General features: G+C 45.9%; 2 protein-coding genes across 2 annotated transcripts in view; one reads left to right on the top strand and one right to left on the bottom strand.

Annotated features, from left to right (window-relative positions):
* DDX31 (DEAD-box helicase 31) overlaps positions 1-19,893 on the top strand; it is a 49,463-nt gene extending 29,570 nt beyond the window's left edge. Inside the window, exons 17-19 of the mRNA XM_009287027.2 lie at positions 2,547-2,658; positions 7,987-8,167; positions 19,440-19,893. Coding sequence (XP_009285302.1) covers positions 2,547-2,658; positions 7,987-8,167; positions 19,440-19,587 — 441 coding nt within the window. The 3' untranslated portion in view covers positions 19,588-19,893. The remainder of the gene's footprint in view (positions 1-2,546; positions 2,659-7,986; positions 8,168-19,439) is intronic.
* Positions 19,894-24,153: 4,260 nt separating this feature from the next.
* BARHL1 (BarH like homeobox 1) overlaps positions 24,154-24,529 on the bottom strand; it is a 4,609-nt gene continuing 4,233 nt past the window's right edge. Inside the window, exon 4 of the mRNA XM_009287026.1 lies at positions 24,154-24,159. Coding sequence (XP_009285301.1) covers positions 24,154-24,159 — 6 coding nt within the window. The remainder of the gene's footprint in view (positions 24,160-24,529) is intronic.

Raw genomic sequence — 24,529 nt, 5'->3', positions numbered from 1 at the left:
GATCTGTCTCAAGGGGCTGAAGGGGATAAAAGACAAGGTGGGGATGGGAGGAGGGGAGAAGCTGTTTTCCGAGTACATTATGTTTCCTGCCATTTGGTTTTTTTTTTTCCCCATTTATTTCTCTTGGACTGACCTCACACTTTGGAAATTATGCACCTAGTTTTTTATCCCTCATTTTTGTCTTACTTTTTTTTTTTCCCCCCAGCACCAGGAAGAAGAGATGCCTCATTTTGAAACCTAAAGGGGGGAATAAGAAAAGTCCTTTGTAATATATTGCCATATTATCACTAAATCCCCTGACAGTTGTGACACAGAAGCAAGTCACCTGTCACTTAAGCTTGAGGTCTCTTTAATTTTCTCCTGGAATTCGCACCAGGCTGTCTTTAATTTGAGGCCTTTATTGGAATTCTGAAACCTTTCTGCCTCCCCGGTGCTCAGATCTATTCTGAGTGCTGTTACAGAATGTATACAATAACCAACAGAGGGATTCAGAGGGGGCTGAAGCACTGTTTATTTAACACTCTGGAGGGATTTTCGTGCTTATTCGGTCCTGGCTACCCGGCTTTCAATATCGCTTTGACAACCGTTATGCCCTTCTCATTAATTTTAAACAGTTAAAACACAGGAAAAAGAGAAAAAGTTTTCATTATTAAAGTGCTTTACTTTTTAATAACAGAGGATTCTGTCCGCCAGGGGAAAGGGCAAACCTCACTAATTTCACATTCATATTAAAAAACGCTGGGAAGGTGACACTTTGTGCTGCCAGGAGGCTTAACAAAAGAAAAGTGATGGGGGCTAGGAGGAGCAGGCGGGGGGGAGAAAGTTTTATGTTTCACGTCAATGGAAACTTGTTAGTCACAGCGACAAGTGTCCACTTTGGGGAGGCAGCTCCACTTGTAGTTTATTAAACCTTTACAGAGGCCCCTCGACTGGAGACAGTCTCAACTGATTAATAGGTGCACGTTAAGTCAAACTAAAAGGCGTCTGTGAAACAGGCTGTGTTGTGAGTCTTTCTCAAGTGGATTGGGAGACAGATAGCAGAGACCAGAAATCTGGGAGACTCTTCATGTAGCCTTAAAATACCCACCGTTGTCTTTGCTGGAGATGCAGATGGACAGTCAGTCCAGGTGGTGCGTGAGCAGGAACTCTAGTCCCCATAACTGCTTCGCTGAAGAATAACCCAGTGGCTGGAAGCTGTGGGATCCTGAGTTCAAAAGAGGGCACTGTGCGGGGAATTTAGACTGCATACAGGGTCTGTCTCTGGGCAGATTTGCTGTTAGGCTATAGAGTGGCAGATCTGGGTCAGCAAACCATTTTGTGTAGGGTGCCAGCAGCATTGCCTGCCTTCCATGACCACCGAGGTTCATGGTGTCAGTGTGATATGGTTCCCCTGGACTGGCAGCAGTGCAGAGGTGATGCTTGCAGCTGCGAGGGAAGGAGGCTTATGCAGCATTAGCATGCAAATCTACCGGGGAGGAACAACGGGATTGTTGCCTTGGCACAGGCCTAGTACAGAGTCATGGGAGCTAGATGTTTGTTTTTGGTCAGCCCTGGTCAGATGAGGGGTTGACCAGTATCAAGTTACTGCCTTGGATCTGGCACTCTTGGACTTGGATGCTGGTTCCTGTCTGAGTAGCTTTTGAGAACTGTGGCCCTTTCTTGGGAGAGGTTCACATGCATGGATGCTTGGCTTTGCACTTTGCTGTCAACTTTCCATCAAAAATTCTCGTGTTTTCTTGTCTGCATTTCCTTTCTCTGCCTGGGTACTTTAAAGAGAGAGAGACAGCCTCTTTTCTCCTCCCAGTAACAGCTTGTTCCCAGGAATGTTTGCTTTCCATTTCCTGAACTGCATCCTACAGTCTGATCCTGGGAAAGCTTGAGCACATGCAAAATTGCCCTTTTGGTCTAAGGAAGTTTCTTCTGTCATGCCTTTGGTGCAAGGGGCTTGTCTTATTCTAGAGGAACCACATAATGGCAGTTACCGTTAAGTATGACTTGTTGACAGTGAGAAAACTTCATGTAGGCATCAATAGTGAGAAGCTCATTTAGTTGGCTTTGTTCACAGGTACAGAATTTGGTCCATTCTCTGGAGCTTGGGGGTGAATGTAGATCTCCTGCCCCACAAGTACCAAGAACAGGCCAGGTGTTTTGGGGAACTGCACAGGGGAACTTGCAACATCAGTCTAAAACTGTTAGTATAGAGTCGGGGGGAAGTTATTCCAAATAACTCCAATGGAAACAAGCAGTGGTATCTGGCCGCTTGAACCTGGGGAAAAAAAAAGTGAGGGAAAAAGATACGTGATAGATGTTAGAAAACACAAAATTAAAACTGATTTACTCTCCTCACCACGCAGTGCTCACTGGCTGCTTTGACTTTAACATCTTTATCTATATTTTTTTTTTCTCTAGTAATATTGAGAGGATTACCTTTGTTGGCCCCTGGGTGGTTACTGTGTGATTTTACTGTTATTAAATCTATTGTAAACTGCTTCATTATTCCTGACTCAAATTCTCTCTTTCCTCTAATCCTCCCACCGCCCTTGTAGAAATCCTGTGGCACGGACCCTCAGGAAGTCCGGGAGCGGGCCACAGTCTTGCAGACAAAATTTGAAAATTACGTTCACTCCAGCGAGGGGACTGTCCGGTGGGCAAAGAAAGGTCAGTGCGTTTCTTTTCAGTTTATTCCAGAAGGGCTCATATAAGCTGCCAAGGTTTTCTTCTGGGGGAGAGCTTCAGGGAAAAGGCCTGGAAGAAACATTTTGGGGCCACTGGGCTCTGTAGGGGGTTGAGATGGGCCCAGAAGGCTTTGTGATGATATTAAATGTTAATTTCTTGCATTCCCATATTACGTGCAAATGAGGTTTAATCTTGGCTTTCGATAGGATTCACATCTGAGGGCTCTGACCCAATCGCATGAGCGAATAGATTATGTGTGTTATGCTGGGAAGGTCATGAGTGACCTGCTTAACCACATCCTGGTGCAATACCCATTAGATGCTTTCAGTTTACACCAGGGATGAGTTTGAAGCCTGTAAGCCAGGATGCCTTGGGAGCAACTGTTAACAGGCAAGGATCTTGGACTGGAGGTTGTTGTGTGGGATGGGAGAAAAATGAGAGAGAGGGCAACTACTCAAAAAGGCAGGAAGAAGAAAAACTGGGATGGATTTAATAATAATTGCAGCTAGGTGCAAATCTGGGATTTGATCTCCCGTCTTTGCCAAGCAGGATGCACAGCGGTTGTCACTGAGCAGTACAAGAAACTCTTCCCTTCTGCTTCTCAGTTTGGAAAACCCAGAGGAAGGTGGATTTTGAGGAAAGATGAAAAACTTGCCAGGGATGTGGTAGGAAAATAAACACTAAGCAGTCTCCTGAGAGGAGCCATAAAGGTGGTGCCATGTAGGCACCCCTCTTCTATGTACTGTTCAGCTGCCCAGTAAGGCTGATCCGGGTGCACCTGAAAACTGAATAGCTGTTGTAAAGGGAATGCGGGAAGTCAGGCCCCAAAGGTCCTTGACAATTACTTGGAATTTGGTTATTAAATATTGAGACAAGTCCACAAAATGCGAACTCTTTATGCAAGAGACTAAACCACTCTTGCTCACAATATATAGGACTAGAGCCTTTCCCCTTTTTTTGAGTCTCCTCTTCCCACATGTCTCCCTTCCTGATTGTTTTCTTTTTCACCTCCTTTGTCACTTTGATCTGAGTCAAATCCTGGTGTCTAAGCTTGCGTAGAAGTCCTGTTGATTTTAGTTCTGCAGCTTTTCCAGTTAGATTTGGATGAGAGGGGTCTTGAGGAAATGAATTTTAATGGTCTATATTTTTCTGTTTACCATTATATATATACCTGCTGTATGTGTGTGCGTACAAGTGTATCATATGTGCTAAATTACATAAATCACATACTAAGGGATCCAAAACCAAATGGGGAGATTGGCCTTTGAACTGTACAATGTCATCATAGAAACTGGATAAGGGAAGGCTGATCTCAAGATGGAAGTTAAGTTCAGCATTAAAATTGTTTAGAATCATGAGAAGTGATTGTTCAAGAGGTCAAAGGTGCTGGCGTTTTACTAACTTGTTAGGTGATGACATAGCAGAATGACTAGAGCTTGTACTATAACTACCTGCTTGCCCCAAATTATTCTGCATGCTTTTAATGATGCATGGCCGTATTGATGAGCAAGGTATTTGAAATCCTACTGTTTCACTCTTTGCTCTACCCCCTGCCACTGCATGTCACTGTACTGATTCTCACCACCCCCCTCTGACAGTTGCAGTGTTGATTTTTTTTTTTTTTTTTTTTCCCCCTCAGGGTTTCGAAATACCTTTCTCTAACCTCCTGTTAGAGGCTTGCACCCATTTTCAGGTGTGTTGCGCTACTGGACTGGTGTAATTACTTTTATAGCTGCACTTTTAAGTCCACAGTCTCAAAGCATGTGACTAACGTGATCAAATCCTTGATTCTGCATGGATGAGCTTCTTGTCGCTCCCCTGGGATTCCTTATACCCCATGCGAACTCCTAACCTGAAATGACTGTGACAGGGAGAACAACTGAATGGCTCTGGTCGCGCTTAGAAAACCTCTGTGGTTTTGTCTCTATACAGCGTATGTCACTGTGCGCACACACACCCTCCCCACGCACACTTGTTGCTGACCTCAGCACTAATAACTTTCTTAGCGACGGACAAGTACAGAAAATACATCAGGAAATGCTGAAATGTGGTGCATCCCATTTATCTTCTACAGGAGCACTCCACCTCTTTCTCCTACTCTGCTATCTACATATGCAAATTTTCCACTGCTGAGTGGCTTCCATAAGCCCCCTCTTCCTCCCCTCTGCGCCAGGCATCATGAATAATTAACATGGCAGCTGGCTTTTGCTTTCATGGCAGACAATCAATTGGAAACTGTGCCAGAGATGCATTTGTTTCTCTCTCTTTTTCTCTTTTTTCCCCATTTTCTGACCTAGTCGATGTTAATAAGCAGTGTTTTGACTGCAGCCTGCTTTCAAAAGGCGAGTGGCTCCCTGCCCGCTCACCCCTTCTGCCTCTTGGTCCCGTGCTTTCCAAACTCAAATCAAATGGTTCAGTGAAGGTGCTGCCCTTCAAACTTGATTGACTGATCAGCGGTGAGTGGGTGGGAGGAGGGGTACGGCTGGGCCCCGCTACCTGAAGGACGAATCTCATGAAGTGTGGACCCCCTTTTGGGAAATGGAGGACTCTCGTCCAAAGGGTTGCATGGTGATAGGTACTCCGTTTTGGAGCTGTGGGGACAGATAGAGCTCAGAAGACTCTGATCCTTCGTGCCACTGGGGTTACAGAAAGGGTAAGGAAGCAAACCCTGCTTTTCTCTTCCGTGTTTCCCCATTTTATAGCCAGTAGTTGAGCGTTGTGCCTCATCCTTTCTATCCTCAGCACCCATGCGTTGAGAGGGACAGCAGAGTTACAGGAGCCCACTGCTGTGGCACGATGCTTGTATCCGTGGCGGTTTTGGTGCATTCTTCCTTCGTGTTCCCACATGCTCTGTACGCTGGCAAAATGCCTCCACCGGTTTATCCAGCCGTGCGGCTGAGGCCGCGCTCTGGGGCCAGCGTTGGGAACTGGCTGCCAGCTGAGAGCATGGTGAACAGGTTATGTCACCTGTCTCGCTTTCATATCTCATTACCCTCTTGTCCCCTGTTTAAAAAAACAACAAACCAACCTCTCTAACCTCCATCATATGTAGCTCTCTTTTTTTTTTTTTTTCCTTTGACTTTCCACACTTACATTTCCCATAGAAAAGTGGGGATGCACAGGTGCAAAGGACCAGTCTAAATTCACTCTCTTGTATGTGTGCAAGTCTGAATCCCACCACAGGCCAGTATACAACACTTTAGACTCATGTTGGTGTGGCAAAAACTCTAACAGCTCAGGCAGTTTGCTCCTGTGGCGTTAAGATGAGGTAACCTTTACATGAGTTATGGCCTGACCAGCACTGTTACCAGTCTTTTTGCGTTGTTTACATAAAGTTCTATCTCTTTGATCACAAAATGACAAGAGAATTTCAACAACAACAAAAAAAACCTTTTAATATCTGGTGACTATAATTGCACATAAAAGCTGGAAAACATGCAACACTGAGAGGTCTACAGACCTGATAGTAAAGATATAAAAAAGAATCACACCCACAAAGGTCTTCATTTAAATCTCATGGGTGCTATAATGAACCTTAGCAGCTCTCAGCTCCTCAGAGGTAAGACAGTTGCATGAGCTGTTTCGACCTGCTGGTACAGCAGGGCTGTTGGTTCAGCTTTGGGTTAGTGTCTTGCAGCTCTCCCTGGTTTTGCATGCTCTGACTCAGGGCTGGATCTGGCCGTTGTCTGCCAGGACTTTGGGAAGAGGGGGGCCTTTGACACTTTGATTCTCTAACTCTGATCTGGTGAGTTAGTACCAGCAGCCTTTCCTATCTGAAGAACTGTGAGAGATGAGCTCAGCCTTCATAATAACAGGATCTTTAGTATCAACCATTTCAAATGCTGTGAGAAAGACAGCTGTATTAGCTCCAACGGGACCAAATTCGGAACGGGAGCAAGTTCATATTGTTCCTTTTGAAGAGTTACACCTTCTCAAAGCAGGTGAATTTGAGCAATAACTTTATGAAAAAAAGCAGCAGAATAGGGGTTTTGAGAGCATTTGAGCTGGTTTATAAGCCTTCAGAAGGATGGCCTTCAGATGAGACACTGAGACGGGGTATTTGGAATTTAGCATTCTCTTTTTGGAAAAACACAGGTCTCTTGATGCTCAGATGCCTCTAAAAGAGTAGCGTTGTGAAATTGGGAAGAAGGTGCAAAAAACTCAATCTTTTCTTCTCATCGATTGGGAAAAGGAGTTCACTTTACTCAGTAAACAGAGCTTTGATGGATTCCCTGGGTCCTTCCAGGAGCTGATCTGCTAAAATGACATTTTTATTACTGTTCATAAACTCCAATCTCCGGCTGCTGCCAGGAGATTAGACATAAGCTGTGGGCAAACTTGCTGGTCCGGTGGCTCAACAGGCAAGGGCAGGAGAGGTTAGAGTTTAGAGCTGGCTGCTGTCAGGGGTTGAGAGGGCGAGAAAGATGTAGGTGGTGGTTGGAGTGAGGGCTCGGGGGACACAGGAGGTTTAGCAAGCAGAGGAGCAGCAGGGGATTGAAGGGAGGCATTTTCTGAGCTGTAGAGTTTCCTTACTAGAAGTCCCTCTATTCCCCATAGCAGAGAGGACAGCCTGGGTGTAGTTAATGTTCCGGGTACGTGGAGGAGCAGTGGTAGTGTTCGTATTAGTGGATGATCATCTTTAGAGCAATGAGCCCTGAGGGAAGGGCGTTACAGGAATATAAAGAGGTGAAGGGAAATTTGCAGCAATTCTATTATTTTTCCCTTTTGAGAAGGTGAGCTCTGTTCTCAGTGTGATGATGAGTCAGGAAATCCATCTGGATTTCAGATATTTATAAGGGACTAGCTAGTAACTGGTGAAAAATGCATGGACTACTGGGACTGTAGTATCAGAGGAGTCTTCCTATGCCATCTCCATGCTTCTCTTTCCCTCTCTTCATCCCTGTATCTCTATTCCCCCTCTCCCCTTATCTGCTACCATTTGATGTCAGTGACTCTTTTTGCGAGATGTGCTACAAACATCACCCTTTCTGGTAGAAGGGGCATCCTTGCAAGAGGTAAACCTGATGCAACTTAATGTAGCTTTGTTTCAGTTCCTAACGCTTCTTCACCACCTCCCTTCTCCTTTCGGGATTGTACTAGTACTATGCAACCTTCACAGTTTTTTAACATACCAACCTTTTCTACCAGCTGCTGACCAGAAGGTGTCCCAAAGGACAAGACCAATGTCCTTTCAGCTGGAACAGCTGAATCTTTAAGAGTGTGTGTGTGTGTGTGTGTATATATATAAAAAAAAAAATGCAGTAGCAAACAGATTCACTTTTTTTTTTTTCTCCTCCTCCCCCCCCTCAGCACTGCAGTCTTTCCTCTGTGCCTATACCACCTATCCCAGGAACCTCAAGCACATCTTCCACATCAAATCTCTCCACCTGGGTCATGTGGCCAAGAGCTTTGGCATGAGAGATGCCCCCCAGAACCTGACTGCTCTTCCAACTGCAGGCTCGAAGAAGAAAACCAAACCAAGACCAAAAAGGTAGGCCAACTTTTGATGTTCCTGAGCCGAGGAACACCACATGACAAGCTATGGTGTGCTTTGCTTCTCAAGGTTGTTGTGCTTGCTCCAGGAATCGTAGAATCATAGAATGGTTTGGCTTGGAAGGGACCTTCAAAGATCATCTAGTCCAACCTCCCTACTGTGGGCAGGTCATGTGTGATTGTTCCTGAGAGGCTAAATCATGTTGAGTCATTGGCTTAGGTTGCATTGCTCTCTGAGCTGTTGTTTCATTCCCCTTTTTCTAATGGCTTTAGAGAGCCTAAAAAACACATTTATTAAACTAACTTAATTGAAGATTTGAGTGGGAATTCAGTTTAAAACAAAAAAACAACAAACAAAACAAAACCAAGCAGTTCACTTTGTAGTTTGACTTCTGATAAAGATGCTCTTTTTTGAAGGAAGCTGCTAAGTGTGGAGATGCACCTACATAGACTAGCCTGGGTTTTGCTGCAGCTTTTCCATTTTCTAAGCACTTGAAAAACACCATCTTCTATGAGTCTTATGAGCAGAAACAGCCTAATTTTTATTTATTTATACTGCACTCGAGAGCTGCCTTGAAGGATGAGGAAGGGTACAGGCAGTGTTCCAGAGCGAAGCGTGAGACTTCCCATATATTGGAGTGGTTCTCTTTCTTGCGCAGGTCTTGGTTGCTAGAGCTCCAGCAGCAGTCCTGTTATCATGGCCAAGCACCTCCATAGTAGAAGCTGCCAGGTTTTTTCCATTCACATCCCCACTTCCAGTTGCATGGTCCTACAGAGAGCTATGATCCCTGGCTCAGGATCAACTGCAGTAGCAACTCTGTCCTCATCCCTGTCTAGGGAAAGTGCTCCTAAGTACTTGCTGTTGGTGTAGGGCATGGAATGATAAAAGCATCAAGGAAATAGCAGAGAAATGAATATTTTCGCTTCTCAAATTTGAAGTTCACTGTCCTGCACATTATGAGCAAGGCTGTATGAGTGCTGATTTATCTCACAAGATAGTCTCTTCCTCCCTGGCCTTGACAAATACCACTGCATCAGGAGCAAAGTATGTGTCTTACTGTCTTTAAAGGCCTTCTGTGGCCGCCTCTGGCCTTTTTTATCACCTTTTCTACACTAGACAGGCAGTCTTTTGTAGGCTTTCTCCTGCAGTTCCACCAGCAGTTCCCTGGCTGCCAGATTTGCCATGGGACAAATTGTGTCCATCCTCTCAGAATGGTCAGCTGCAGCTTGGACTACTTATTCTTCTCCCTAAGAAGACACTAGCTTAGTACCTGAAGGAAAGGGGAGGACTGCAGTGTCTTTTTTTTCTAGTTATTAATTATATGATTGACTGTAGTTACGTAAGTACAAGGCCAAATCAAAAAGCAGATCTGTTGGTAGAAATGATCCTTCTACAAACTTGTGCTCTGTAGCCTGTAGATTTAAATAGATTTAAATGCAAAAGCATTTCTGCAAAATCATGTGGGATCTCTCCCAGGAAGAGTCTGTAGCAAACCTAGAGTTACAGCTCTGTCCCCTTCGGTGTGCGGACAGGGCTGTTCCTGGGTACTCCTTTCCTGTGTAAGGAATTTGAGACTCCCTGATGCCTCTGTAGGAGCAGAGCCCTGAATCCTCTTCTCCACTTGAAATGGAGCTGAAGGTGCTCAGTGTGTCCGGTCCTAGCTACTTTGTGTTGGTTCCACAGGACAGATAATCCTCCCTTCTGAGATTACAATGTTAAGGGCTCACTGTCTTCCCTAGCACAACGGCAGGATACAAACCTCTGGCTTGCCAGTAAAATCACTGCAATAATTCAAAGGAGGAAAATCTTTTTTCTTTTATCAGTATCAGTTGTGACTCTTTCTGTGTAATTGTTGCTGCAAACTCCATTAGCAAACGTTAGCTGTGCAATTAAAGCACTAATCCACATAATTGTTCCTGGGCTGGTGACATTTCTTGTACTGCAATAATTCAAAGGAGGAAAATCTTTTTTCTTTTATCAGTATCAGTTGTGACTCTTTCTGTGTAATTGTTGCTGCAAACTCCATTAGCAAACGTTAGCTGTGCAATTAAAGCACTAATCCACATAATTGTTCCTGGGCTGGTGACATCTCTTGTACATGTACATATCTTGGAAAAAAAAAAAATGCAAGGGGAAGGGATTTTAAAATAAAAAGTTGGAGACCACATTGTCCTGCTTTGAGAAGCCACCAGGGACAGGCCACTGATCTGCCTCCTGCTTCAGCTGACCCCCACCAGCAGATGGGCAACAGGATGGGAATGCCCCTGTGAGCAGGGGATTTAACGGAGCTTTATTTCAGGAAGAATAGCCTGATTAGCCGATAAAGAGCATGTAAGATGGTATGGGGTGGGCTTTGATGTCTTGCTGGCCCAGCAGGGTGTCAAGCTATGACTGACAGTAGCGTGTCACAGGATTACTTGGCCTGCAACAATGCCTCTCTCTGTTCCTATGATGTTGCTACTCTGTTAGAGCTACTTTTTCCCTTGTTACGAACCTCTTTTAGACGGCGTTCCTCCTCCCCAAGTCTTCATCCTATTATAGTACAGACAAGCTCAAGATACAGTAGGTAGTTTATGCACAGGACGCGTGGGGTTGGGGGATGTGGAGGTGTTAGAACAAATGGTCTGAGAGTGATTTGAAAGCTCATTTGCACGTGGATCATATAATTGCAGCTCAGGGAAAGTGGGCAGACTTTGCACAGGTTCATCACGGCTCAAGCTCCAGATTTCAAATCTGAGAGCATCTGGAAAGTTAAGACCCTGCAGAAAAAGCCAAAGTTGTGACGTGCAACAATTGTTCTTGCCTGTGAAACTTGTTTCTAATCAACTTTCTCTGTGTGTGCTTAAAAAAAAACAAAGAGAGAAGAGATATTAGTATTTATAGGATAGTTTAGTGAAAGTGAATATAGATTCAAATTCAGTCTCCACTAGCATAAATTCAAGATAGGGCTGTTAACTTAGAGAATTGCTTTTGATTTCACACTGACAAAGCAGAAAGCAGAATTTAGCCTGCCATTTAGAAGACAAATGGTTTTTAATTGTAAAATGCAAGGCTTGAAATTATAACAGCATAGTCACAGAGCAATCTTTTTAATTGTATTTCTCACGTGATACCATGAGTGTTGGTTGTCGTATTACACATTGTCTCCAAACATCCGATACTTGTTTTTAATCAGTCTGCTCACTAAAGCCTCATCTCTCAGCACCTGCCCAGAGAATAAAGAACGGGCAGTCCAGGTTGAAAGTGGGGCAGAGGCGATCATTAAATGTTTCCTTAAGAGGACAAAGAAAACTTTTCATTTCTTTTGAAGTCTCCTTTTGTGCTTAGCGCCTCCTTAGAGAGCCTGCTTGGGGAAGGTGAGACAGGAAGACAGAGCAGCCAGGTGTGTGATGGTTCAGTGCTGAAATGTGGAAGCAGCCCTCTCCTTCTGAACGCACATGTAAAACTTTCATGTATTTTTTAAACCTCTTTGTGCAAACCGACTGTCCCCTTAGCTGTAGCGGTTCTTGCAAAACCCGATCTGAAGATGGAAAAATAATTGCTCATGATCTTTTTTTGGAAGTTGAAATGCTGTATTTAGGTAAGAGATGAGCACACGAACCAGATACCGTGTATTAAGTTACAGTACATCAGCTTAGTAAGTGTCTGGGCTCATGCTTTTACTGAAGGGTGGATGCAAGGAAGCTGATCCCACTTCCATTGAGGGATTAACTGTCTTTCCTTCACTGCAGAGAAGCAGCATGCGCAGGAAGTAGCTGACGTGCCAGATAGACAGGTCTTCTGATTCTTTCGCAATGCGGGTGCCAAAGACCTATTGCCATTCCACCAAGCATCCCTGTGCTACTCAGTCTTTTGCATTTTGGATCAGTGGTGTTTCATGGGATTTTGTGGCGACTGATGGTCTGTTTTCTCCTTCTGAACTCTGGAAGACTGGTGTACGTCCCCAAAGGGTTTCACTGTAATGGGGAGTTGCAACTTAATTTGCCTTGTTTGTGAATTCATGCCATTACAAAGAAAGAGATAAATCTTTAAGTTTGATAGATTCTGTGGAACTCATTGCTACAAGATGTCTCTGAAGCCAGAAATGCTCAGAAAGATTGAATTTACATACGAGTATCAAGTATATTCACAGTTGCTACAGCATGTGCAAAAAAAAAGTATAAAAATTAAGGTGAAAATCCCCTCATGCTTCAGAGTTTAAGTCCAACCTGTCACTAAAATGGGATCAAGAAAAGGTGTCCAGGATGCTTCTGTTTGATGGGATTGATTTACATCATTATTACACTGCTATTGCTCTGAATATGGATATCATCACGCCCTTAAGGTTTTGGCTGCAAGATTATTGTGCTAATTCATTCTTCAGCGTTAGTGGTCAGACAGAATTAGACTCCTGCTGGGAAATCTACCTTGTAACCCTGTGTATCCTCCTCTGCATGGCTAGGGCAGCAGTCTCCTTTGGGTGAAAGCCTTTCGCCTTCTCCCCTGCCTTGTATCCTTGATTCCACTTTCGAATGTCTCAGCATTGACAATTTTGGAAAGACTAATGCTTCTATTGACAGGGCTTGCGAATCAAGGCTGCAGCTGGGTCTCCCTGCACAGCAATTGTCTAATCATTAGAAGCGGTTTGCCTGCCAGTTTTTGTGTGCCATTTACAGCTTTCCTAATATCACTTAATTAGTCAAAATGCAAGTTTGGAATTCTGCCCACTAGGAATTTCACTTGGTTTGGGCAGTCTGCTCTAGAAAGCCAGGCTGGAGCTCAGGTAAGAGCACGTATTAATGGACTGGAGTGCAAACGGATCCAAAAATTAGAGTAAGAGACATGGCTGCTGTGAAAGGAAACATCGCCATCGCTCTTCATGAAGGCAGTTCAGGGACACAGATGGGTCCTGCTTACCACATCATGATGTTATAAAAAAGTCCTGTTATGAAATTAAAGTTTTATAATTGTATAATCCATCTGATTGTTATCTGCATACAGCAATGCCCTTGATTACTGTCTTGTTCCACCACAGCCACAGCACAGAGCCTTTGCTCCATCTTTGAGCGAGCTAATAGGGCTTGCACATGGAGCTGGAAAACCTCTGTGCTGTTTGGTACGCACCAAAAAATGATCAGCTCTCTCTAACTGAAATATATTCTGTCCTTTAGGCTGGGAAAGAGCCTGACAGAAGCAAGAATCCTGGGAGGTTCCCAGCCTCCCAGTGGTGCTTTCATCCTTTCTCCATAGGGTGAAGACTAAGGGATGGTAGTGAAGGTGAAGCTGTGGGGGTTTGTCTCTTTCTGTGTGGCTGAAATACAGCTGACTTCAGTAGGGGTAAGGTGGGCTTTACTGTTTAGCATGTCTCGGCATGAAGACTGCTCTGCTCTGACTGTTCTGGAACAGCGCTTGATGCTCAGTCTGACCGGATAATAATTTTCCTTGATCTTCTCAAGCTAGTGTTTGCATCAGCTGATAACAGAGTATCTAGGCCATCTGTTGACTTGTCGAGAGCAGTGTAGGATTGCTGATGAATTTCTTGCCCCCACTCCGCAAAAAAAACAGCAACAGAAAAACCAACCCAAACAGGGTTGTGTTGGCTGCAGATGGTTCATCCAACACTGTAAGTAGAAAAAGCAGGTGTTGCAGCAGCCTTGGCCCAGAGGTAACCCAGCTCTGTTGCTGGCACAATTTCAAAGAGCTGTTGGAGATGCTGTCAGGCAGATTGATAGTGCGATCCATGTTGAAATGTTTTCTGATAAATGAAACAGCCTACTCCTGTCTCCTCCAAAGACACACCATGAGTTCTGGGACTGTGCGTCAGAACTTTATACTCCTTCTTCCTCAGCTGGAGCAATTTGGGAGCCTTTGGTTGCTGCAGATGCTGCGAGTTGGTTAAAGGTCACTACACTTGCTGCACTGCATTGCACCAGCATTTCGCACAGCTCAAGACAAAGGAACAGGCAGCAATGCCAACCAAGTTGGAGGAGACATCTCTAAGAACAAGCTCACTCACCATTTAGGTAAAAAGACTAGCAGAGGCATCTTCTGAGCCATCAAGTGATACCAAGAAACCATGCATGTATGTGTACCACTGCTCTGGCACGTAGGAGCGTTTGGCTTGGAGGTCAGCTTGTGATTCAGTTCTGTAATGAAGCAGATGTGTCAATGAAACAAATGTATTAGAATTTTGAAATGAAAATGAAAAGTGGTGTCAGGTACTCATTCCTTTTCTTACTGCTGTCACTTGGTCCTTTCACACCTGAATGTTTGAGAGTCTCCACATCCAGGATCATGGTTTGCATATTGTAACAAATTCAATCTGATGAAATCAGCTGGTGAAACTTGATCATTCTTACGATCTTATCAGTAATGCCTGAGAGATGAATGGGATGTTATATAGAAACAGAACAGTTTGTGTACGCTTTTCTTCCTCTTCTGTTTGTGCCTTGGAGCTGTCCACAGGATCTCAGCTTTGTTGAACATCTTCAAAGCTTAGTTCAGTACGCTTGTCTTGTTTTGGGTTTTTTTTGCTGTAGTATAGTCTCTGTTACTCTACCATCTTGTTGTTAGTGATTGTGGAATTCAGCAGATGGTGTCTTCGGAGCTCGCAAAGCCACCGATCACCCAAGGTGTGTGGAAGTCACAAACTGAGTGTGTTGAAGGTGTGTTGCATGTAAGCTAGGCGGGACTTCTGCGGTGAGTTAGTATCGTGTGGCAGAGCAGAAGACAGAGCTGGAAACAACAGGGAGGATTTCAGGCTAATCACCTATGCTGCATTCACCTGTTCAGGTTTTGGGGTTTTTCCCATGATGTGAAAAAAGATTTGCCTTGAATCTTTTCTGATACTCTTGAACAAAGCAGAGTTGAGAGTCAAGGGGCCAGAAAAGGGAGACCGGTCCAAATCATTCGGATTTCCTCTGAGGTGGAGGGTTGGGCAGCACCAGCATCCCTGCGGACCACTGTGGCTCCTGAGGGGGATGGGGAAGGGGAGCAGCATGCTGGAGTGGCTCTGCAGACAGAGGTAGAAGGAAACTGAAGAAGAGGAAAGAAGGATTTTATTCTCTTTCCTTTGCTGGACACTTTTTCTCTCCTGTTTCTTCCAGATGCTCCTGTCCTGCCTTTTCATCATTCAGTGATGTATTTAGCAAGATTCATGAGTTTCTCGTGTTTAAAAAGTGAATAAAAATCATTCCAGTTTTCTGGAGGAGGACAGAGCTTTTTTTGTCTTTAAAAGTTTGTCTCTGGCCTGGTCTTCCCTGGCCTTTCAGAATATAAGAAAGTCATCTGGGAACGGTACCTCTGTTTCCTTATTGTCTCTCTGCTGAGGCTCTTGGTACCAGCTTTTGTGATTGCAGCTTAATTACAGATGTGCACAGGCAGCTGTAAACCTGGGTCTTTTATTCCTTCCTCTGTCTCCATGAGGAGGAGGGGAGCTTTCTCAGACCGTGCCAAGCGATTACTAGGCTCTCTGCCTTCCCTTCCTCACTGTGCAAAGCACCGTTCCCTCCCCTTGATAATGAGGTGATTAGATAGATCTTGGGGTGATACGGTTTTTGCCCTATACCTGGAACATAAAGCCCAAAGCAGTGGCTGGGTCTAGGGTTAAGCCTTGCAAATGAAGGGATGATGTGTTCCCCACTTGAAGTTAGAAGGTGGTGCTAACTCATCTCTGCTGGCTCCTCTGACTACTTACCAATTCCCATCTGTCTTTTATGGGAGTCCTGATACCCCATATCTAGCATAAAAGAGTAGTAGTCCAGCAGTGCTTCTGCCTGGCATCCAATATGTCACAGCACTCAACACCCAGTGTGCTGGACAGTAACACAGAGAAGTCAACTAGCTTGTATTCAGAGACAGTTTCTTCCTAACTCCCGTGTTGGGGCTGTTTCATTTTCTGAGTTATGACTTCTCTATTCCTGTCTCATTTTCCCCCAGCTAATAAAAGTGGCTATTTTCTCATCCATTTGAACATTCCTTTCTCCTTTAAGCCCTGCTGAAATCTTGGCACTGTAGCACATTGGGATGGGTCAGTCATTAGTGAATCTTTTTTCCCCTGCAAGTTCCCCTTAGCTGCACTGTTTTGTAGTTCCCCACCTGAAGACTGACTGTTGTGTCTGGAGGGAGGGATTTAAAGGGCTGGGGATTTCTCTGCCCGTTATCAACATGATGTGTTCTCATTAGGGCTCAATATAGCATGATATCTAGACATGAGATCACAGAAAGAGATGCTGACAATCCGTGTGTTTATCCAGTGATGGGAACATGGGTTCTGTCTGTGTTGCAAATGCGTCTTACGTTTACAGCCTTTCTGTGAACCTTTTTGCCGCAGTATCCGGTATCACCACACAGCTCTCTTAAATTAACATCACACCAGCCTTCAGCAACAGGGAAAATGCAGTCATCCCGGGTTATGAGGTGGGAGAATGGACATGAAGTTCAAAGAGATTAAATACCTTGCCCAAGGATGCTCAGAGGGTGAGTATCAAGGTCTCGCTCTGTTCTCTAGGGCTTTGTCTCATAACCACAGGGCGCCTTTCCTCGCTGATGTTATCTTGACTGCTGTGGCAGAGCCCCAGAGACTTTCACCAGTTGAGCAGAGAGGGACATTTACAGGTTTACAACAGGAATCGGAATCTGGCCAGGGATCCTGACCTGGTGCCCTTTTCCTGGTGTGCTGTCACTGCAGACTGTTGCTGTTGCCTGTGGCTCTTCCATCTTGCGGTTAAACAGAACCTTGACAGCTGCTTTTCTTCTCTCAGTGACCAGCACAGGTTCCACAGCACAGCTCCATTGATTTTTGTGGCCCTGGTTAGAGGGAGAAACCTCGCTTTTCCCTGCATCCTTGCTTTTCTGTGTGCTGCTGATCACCACAGCAGGGGGTATTGATTTACTAATTGGGCAATGATTTCACCTGATTGGTAATGAAAGTGTTGGACAACCTCCCTGCTGAGCTGAAACTCAGGCCGGCAGCTACTGGTGGATTACTTGTTCTTTTGCAGCAGATAGTTCCCTGTTGTTAAGTAAACTGATCTGTTGCTTGGTAACCCTCGAATTACTGTAGTAAATGCTTGGAGACACAATGAAAGTGTCAAATAGAAACTTTATCAAGTGATGGAGGGGACTGAGCAGAGGATACAGCTTGCACTACAAAGTTTTTGCAGCAGAGCTGGGCTGGCTGAGGGCACACCTCGGCCTGGCGCTGCGCGTGCACCCACAAGCATCCCTCCGTGCTGCTGTGGCTTGTGCATTCAGGAAGGCAGGTTGACAAGGCGCGTCTGCTGTGGAGGTACTGCAGGTACGGCTTTACCAACGGCACGTTTGCTTCATTAGCTGTACGGTCGCTTTCGAGTTGATTCTGTCTTTTTGCCTTAGCTTCTGTGGGTTCAAACCGGGTAGCGGCTGTGCGTTTTTTTTATTTCTCCGGTATATCCAGTCTCCAGCCCTTCTGCCAACGCAGAGCTTGAATGTTTAATTAGTGTGAGAATGGAGACTATGCCGAAGGTAGCAGAGTCTTCTCGCCTGCGTCTTCCAGGCTTTTCCCTTCTAGAGAAAACGGTCTTTCAGTGGTAATCATCACATCATCCTTCTTATCATTCTGATCCATCCTTCCAAACCCACTCCAGCCATGAAACCTACATAGGGATGGAAAACAAGCTGTGGAAAAGGGGGCAAGCAAATACCCCAGACAGCCAAGAGTTTGCTTCCCTTCCCTTCTTTGTGTGTTTGGCCTAATGAATGGATTGATCTGTTGCTGCAGCCGAAAATGCTTCCTTCCTCTGTGATCCCCAGCACGGTTCTGGACACCTGAAGGAACTAGGAGAGGCAGTGCTATAAGGCTGCAACCTTTAGGACTGCTGAGGTCCGTGTACCGTCATAAATGCGCGCTGGCATGGATGTGGGGCTTCTGTTCAATTCCCTTGTCATATTTAGAGGGACAGATAGATTTCTGTTCACTTCTCTGGAAAATTTTGAGATCTGCTACTGGTCCTTTTATTTTAAAGAGGAGGGTGGGATGTGCAGACACCAATAGCTGTGGATACCCTGTTGTGCCCAGGACCATGGGAACATGGTAGGGAACGGGTCCTGCGCTGAAGAGATTGCAGTTTAAACAGATAAGCGAGGGTGATAGCAGCAATGAGGATGAGATTTGCCCAAGGTCATAGAGCAGGACAGTGGCATAACTTGTGGTGGAAAAATGCTGAGTGGGTTTTTATATTTATAGCTGGCAGTTTAGGGCTACAGGAAGATCCATGTTGAGTGGCTGGGCAGAATGCAGCTACCTTTGCAAAAGCCAGTCTCTGGAGAGGGAGGCTGTAAGGTGCACGTGATGTCTGCAGGACACTGCAAGAAAAGAGTCTGTTGGGTTTAAACTCCTGACAAGAGGAGGGTGGGATGTGCAGACACCAATAGCTGTGGATACCCTGTTGTGCCCAGGACCATGGGAACATGGTAGGGGACGGGTCCTGCGCTGAAGAGATTGCAGTTTAAACAGATAAGCGAGGGTGATAGCAGCAATGAGGATGAGATTTGCCCAAGGTCATAGAGCAGGAATAACTTATAACTTGTGGTGGAAAAATGCTGAGTGGGTTTTTATATTTATAGCTGGCGGCTACAGGAAGATCCATGTTGAGTGGCTGGGCAGAAAGCAGCTACCTTTGAAAAGCCAGTTTTTATATTTATAGCTGGCAGTTTAGGGCTACAGGAAGATCCATGTTGAGTGGCTGGGCAGAATGCAGCTACCTTTGCAAAAGCCAGTCTCTGGAGAGGGAGGCTGTAAGGTGCACGTGATGTCTGCAGGACACTGCAAGAAAAGAGTCTGTTGGGTTTAAACTCCTGACTTTTTTTTTTTTTTTGCTTGTTTGTTTGGGGTTTTTGTGTTTTCAAGCTCTGGATTTAAGCTCTGTTTATAAAATGTTTCCATTGTTCAATGTCTTAAGGCTGTTAGGTTTTTTATTAGTATTATAATTTTCAAACTGCTGTGTCACCTAATTCATCAGCCTTCAGCGCACAACCTTCCCTCCTTCTCCCCGCCACCCCTGCAAGAGCATTTGTACAGAACAAAGGCTTGCTTTTAAAAACGGCATGATATTTTGCCACCTTTGTGAAAACCTGTCACAACAATATCTAATTTTGCATGAGACAGAATTTCAAATCAAGCCTCAAGAAAAGGAAGCTGTTCTTCTGCTAATGCGCAAATGTCACTTTCCACAGCTGTAAAATAAGTAACCCACCTAGCAGCATTTCAGAGAGAAGGAAATCTAATTCCTCTTCTCTTCCCTCTGCCCAGGTCTGACCTTCTCAAGAAGACCCACAGCAAACATCGCCTTGCTGAGATCTTGCGATCTGAATATTCCAGTGGGATGGACACTGGTGTATCCAAGGTCAAGAGGAAGAAAAAACAGAGAAAACCTGGCAACCAGCAGATTCCAACATAAGCCGGGACCTTCCAGTCATTGGCTGCAAAACCTGCTTGAGCACCTCAGCCGGGGGTCAGGGTGACCTGCCAAATCAACTGAGGAGCGTTTCAATTTATCAGGCAAATATGGGAGGGATCTTGGGGATCTTGGCCTCCTCCCCCTCATTCCATAGGTCCAAATGGAATCGAATCCAGGCGTGTCCTGTTGCACTGCTGCAATTAAATGTGGCTTCCTGAAGACGCACCGCGTTTCTAAGGTGTTTTTTGCAAGAAAAATAAAAAAGGTTAAATACGGTTTTCAGAGAAATGTGCTGTCTATATAACATGAAAGTGAGACAAGTGTACTCAGACAGGAGATGCTTCCCTGTTTAAAAGACCTGTAGAAACACTCCACAATCTGTTTGTTTGCTTATTTTTTACCAGATAAACAGTAGTGGCAGAGGAGGTGGTCCAGGAGCACGTTTAAGAGGAGAGGGGAGGCTGCCCTTTCCCCTAGCATTATTCACGGGGGCACCTCTGCTCCTGCCTCAGGTAACGCAGCCACATTGCTGCCACCTTCTCTCCTGTCCTGTGTGCGCTGGGGTGCAAGGTCTGTCCCTGAACACTGATCGTTAGTCAGATATTGCCGCCTGGAAGGAACCTCCCCGATTTCAGTGCAAGCGGTAGGATTGCGGGGAGCTCTTCGGTGCAGTGACACATGGTCCCTTTGGGGCAGAGCTCATGGGCACAAAACTTCATGTCAAAACTCCTGAGTTTGGGAACAAACGTTGTCACTGTGGGAAGGAGCCAGCGTGGAATCCAGCAATCTCCAGACTTCTCCTTGCCTGCAGCGTACTGTCACACCTAATTACATAACGCAGAGTACGTATGAAATGTCTCACCTCTCTGAACATTAAAGCCTTTGCAGGCTCTTGCTAACACTTGCCAGTGGTAACCTGGCTTTTGGGGTTCTCTCTGCTTTGGCTAGGCCCTGTTTGAGTACGTCCCAAGCGAATGGATTTCGCTTCTTGCTTTTCCCATTTGCCTTTTTTCTTGTTCTTGCTGATCATCAGAGAATTTGGGACTACTGAGAAAAGGGATGCGGCACGGCCCCATATGTGCCGAGGCAGACATTCATTTCCCATTGCCCGGCGTGTGAAATGGAACCTGAGCTCTAGCGAAGTCCGTGACAAAACTCCCCTTTGAGCTGGCGAGGCGTGGGGGCTGCGTGGGGGAGAGCGGCTGCTCCCCAAGGCCTGCAGGAGACTGACAAACTCCCGCGGGACCTACAGGTGAGCACCCACCTCCCTCTCCCTGCCTTCCTTGCTGCGCTTCTCCCAGCGCCTCCTATAATGCGAGCGCCAAGCAGTACGCATTTGAAAACGGTGCAAAACCCTACCAAAACACAACTTTCTGCTGCCTGCATGTGTCTTCCTCGAGGAAAGAGATGAGGAAGAGCAGCCCGCCAGTGACCCAAGCCAGGCATGTCGTTTAACGCAGGACCGGCAAGTGCTCAAATCCAGTGGCAATTTCAGGTGCCGGAAGGGAAAAAGTACTGCAGAGGGAGTATAACGAGATGAAAATGATACCTGCTTTGTGAATACAGAATTGAGGGCACCTACTTCGGGCTGTAGTGAGTCATACTAAGGACTGTAGGAGGGAAGCAATCAGCCCAAAAGTATTTAATTTCTGAAGAGAATATAACTTTTGAGAACCAAAATGATTTTTTTTTTCCTCCCAAGCAATTACCGAACGGGCTGATTTTACTGCAATACTTTTTTGAACACTTAAGAAAGATGTTAAAAAGGCTCCAGTATAAAATTAACCATGTTTTTGCAGAGAGAATGAAGTTACTAGCATTTATTAGATTAAGATAAAATAACAACAAAGCCCACCTGATTTTGTTATGAGTACTGTTTGGAAGAGCAATCGGGTTTAAGGCAAATGTCAACTTAAACAGAAAAGAAACCCCTGAGGATGAAAATGACTCAGAGAGAGTGATGCAGAGAGTGTAAGTTTGGGAAGAACTGATCTCGTGCATGAGGGGAAAATATATGACCTTCTCCTGGCTGACTGTCACGTATGAATTAATAGGAACTATTGGCAAATCCATAATAATAGGAATAAAGGCCAACAGAGCATCAGTGAGAGACGTCAGGAAATCTCATTGCTGTCTGTATTAACTGGGCATGTAGCGTTACGAACAGTTATGATGGATAATGTGATTTAAAGAAAAAATAGAATGCCTTTCTCTTTCAGCTTCACCATCTTTTAGCAGATGGCTCTGGATTACTTGTGTGAGTAGGGAAAGGAAGAGGAAGAGATTGTTAAACAAGAAAGAGAAATTGTTAAATGCGCACACGCCTGAAGCTAAGCCAAGTTTGCTCCTAATAAACTTGAAGGCCAATGTGCAAAATGTGGTTGAATTGTAGCTGGGTCAGCAGGAACCAAATTCTGCCCTTATTTACACTTCTGCAGCTCTAGATGGGCGCTGAGCTGGCTTTATCCTTGAGCATCACTTAATTCAGGAAGAACCTGGTAGGTTTGGAGTTAGTTTGTACTCCACTCAAAGCATCTCTTCATCAAGGCAGGGCAGGGTGTGGTGCTTGCGGTGGAGCAGGGGAGGCAGGGCAGGGTGTGGTGCTTGCGGTGGAGCAGGGGTGGCCGAGCCGCAGAGCTCCACCAGCTGCAGCTGGAGCGGGGCGTTGTGGGTGCAGAGGCTCCCAGGTTGATTGAGCACCCGAATGCTGGAGGAGCTGCTGGGGGTCACGGTGGGTTCCCTTGGCACAGCCCTGGCGTGGAGCAGGTGGACGTCGCCCTGAACTGCTCCTGAATTTGCCCCCTCTTGCTCTGAGGTACGTGGCGTGTGCTGCAAGGGTCTTGGCTGGGCTGGAGCTGCCTATGCAGCTCGTAAGGGCGGGAAGATTGGCTCTCGGCAGCGTTCGGCGGAACTGCAGCTTTGTTTGACTGCACTAGCGTTGGCTTTGGTCGGGTTTGCTTTCTTATCTTACTTGTGGTGAATGGCAGGGGCCTTGCTGCCCTGCAGCTTGAAGTTTCTGCGTTTGGTCTGGAAATAATGGCACTATGGAGCTTTTATATAAAGCTGCCTGTGAGTCAGACCTGGACTCAGTTTGGGTTTGCTTCCTTGCTGCTCCTCCGCTCCCTGCTCTCATGCCTGGAGTCCTGCCTCTCCCAGGAGGTGCTCTTGCACCTTTTCTCTACTCGCTTCTGGCTCCGTGTCCTAATAGGAGCCTCCTCTCCTCCGCAGCTGGAGCATCTTGAGTTTACACTTTGAGGCTTTGGGATAGGAAAAAGCAAGGAGGTCGCCTTGGTACAAGGGTCACGGTTGAACAGCCGCTTTCAGTGTCTAGGTCAAATACAAGACACCTTAGCACTGGTAGCCCACCACTGAGAAGCACCCATAACTAAGCAGGTTAGAAAGCAACAGAACTTCCCTGTTTACAACAATTTATTTTCTCCACAAGCCTGGGGAGAGGACAGGAAAAGCATCGATTGTTCTGGGCTTTCCATTCTGGCATAATTTTGTTTGGTGTTCAGATGAAACCGTAAAATATCTCAGCTAGAAACAATTCTGCTGCTTTCATTGGGTTTGTGTGTTTTGGCAAACTCAGAGGAGCAGCTTTCGTTCTTTGTCTGTTCCCAGGGTGGTGGTCCTGGTTAAAGCTGTGTCAGGAGGGGAGGAAGGTGGCCCTCCAGCTGCGTAAAAGCCCAAAAGGGGCTTGAGCGCCAGGATTGCGTTCGGTCCTGGCGAACCCACTGCACTAACTGGTTTGTGTCTTGGATCCAGAGTCTGGAGCTGACAGAAACCAACCACCAGCAGCCTGTCTGTTGGAGTCTCTGTACCCCGGGAGAAATCGGTGGAGCAGAACTGGTGCAATACTCCAAAGGTTTCCTTAATGGGACTGGTGCTCCTTCTCAGCCGTGCCATTTTTACTGCTTCATCTAATTTCAACCCAGCGCAGCCTGTCCCGCCCCTGAGGACTTGCCAGGATCATGCCTGCCTGGCACTGGCCTCTGGAAATGAGTAGAGTTTCTGGCCCGGTCTGGGGCTGCTGTAGGTGCAGGACCCGTGCTGGTCAGTTCTGCTGTTGGGCAGCGGGGTCCCGACTCAGTCCCCGCACACAAGCTGGAGGTGAGGCTGGTCCTTCAGCAGCTTTTGAGGCTGCTGAAATCCTCCCACGCAAGGTGCTGTTCATGTGGCAAGTGCGGTGCTCTCTGACGAGAGCCTACAGCACGTGGTGTCTTCCCTGAACCGATTTATTTTGAAGCTTCCCTTGCTTGAGTTCTCCCTGGAGGAGATGGCTCCAGCCTTCACTTCCCCTCTGCTCACTTTCCTTCCCAGCCAGACCCAGCACGGCCATTCCCCCCCTTCGCAGAGCGGAGGTTTCCTTGGGGCTCTGCCCCCTCTCTCCGACCGTCCTTGGAAAGCAAACTGGACCCTGTCACTGTGTTACGGCGCTGGCTCACACCCCCTGTTAGACAGGAGTTTCCAGCTTCTTCCAGATGTGAAATGGCAAATTTAAATATTGCAATTACAAACGTGTAACGAAGCCTTGTACTTCATTAATGTAAGAGGAGGAATCTGCTACGGCTACAAGCACAATTAAATATTAGAGAATGTCTTTGATTCACATTCCTGCTGTGTAAATGGGAGGAAGGTTGCTGTATGCTCCTTGCCTTTGCGCTCACAAAATGAAAAGCACACCCACTGCAAGTTGTCCTTTGATAGATTTTTAATATGATTTTAAAGAGTTTTGTTTGGCCTCATTCTTATTCAATGAGATTAATTTAAAGCACTTATCCCCTGGGTTTAAGTCAATCCATGTAGGATTTGGGATGGGGGTTTGTTGCCCGGGGAGGGGGGTTGTTTGCAGGCCTCTCTGAAAGACTCCTTTCCCACTTCATTAACCCCGAGCTGGGAGCGACCCCCCTTCCTCCTCCTCCTCCTCCTCCTCCTCCTC

This window comes from Aptenodytes forsteri, unplaced genomic scaffold (assembly GCF_000699145.1).
Source record: "Aptenodytes forsteri isolate BGI_AS27 unplaced genomic scaffold, ASM69914v1 Scaffold136, whole genome shotgun sequence".
NCBI lineage: Eukaryota > Metazoa > Chordata > Aves > Sphenisciformes > Spheniscidae > Aptenodytes > Aptenodytes forsteri.
The sequence above is the reverse complement of the archived record's forward strand: the minus strand, read 5'-3'. Positions and strand labels throughout refer to the sequence as shown.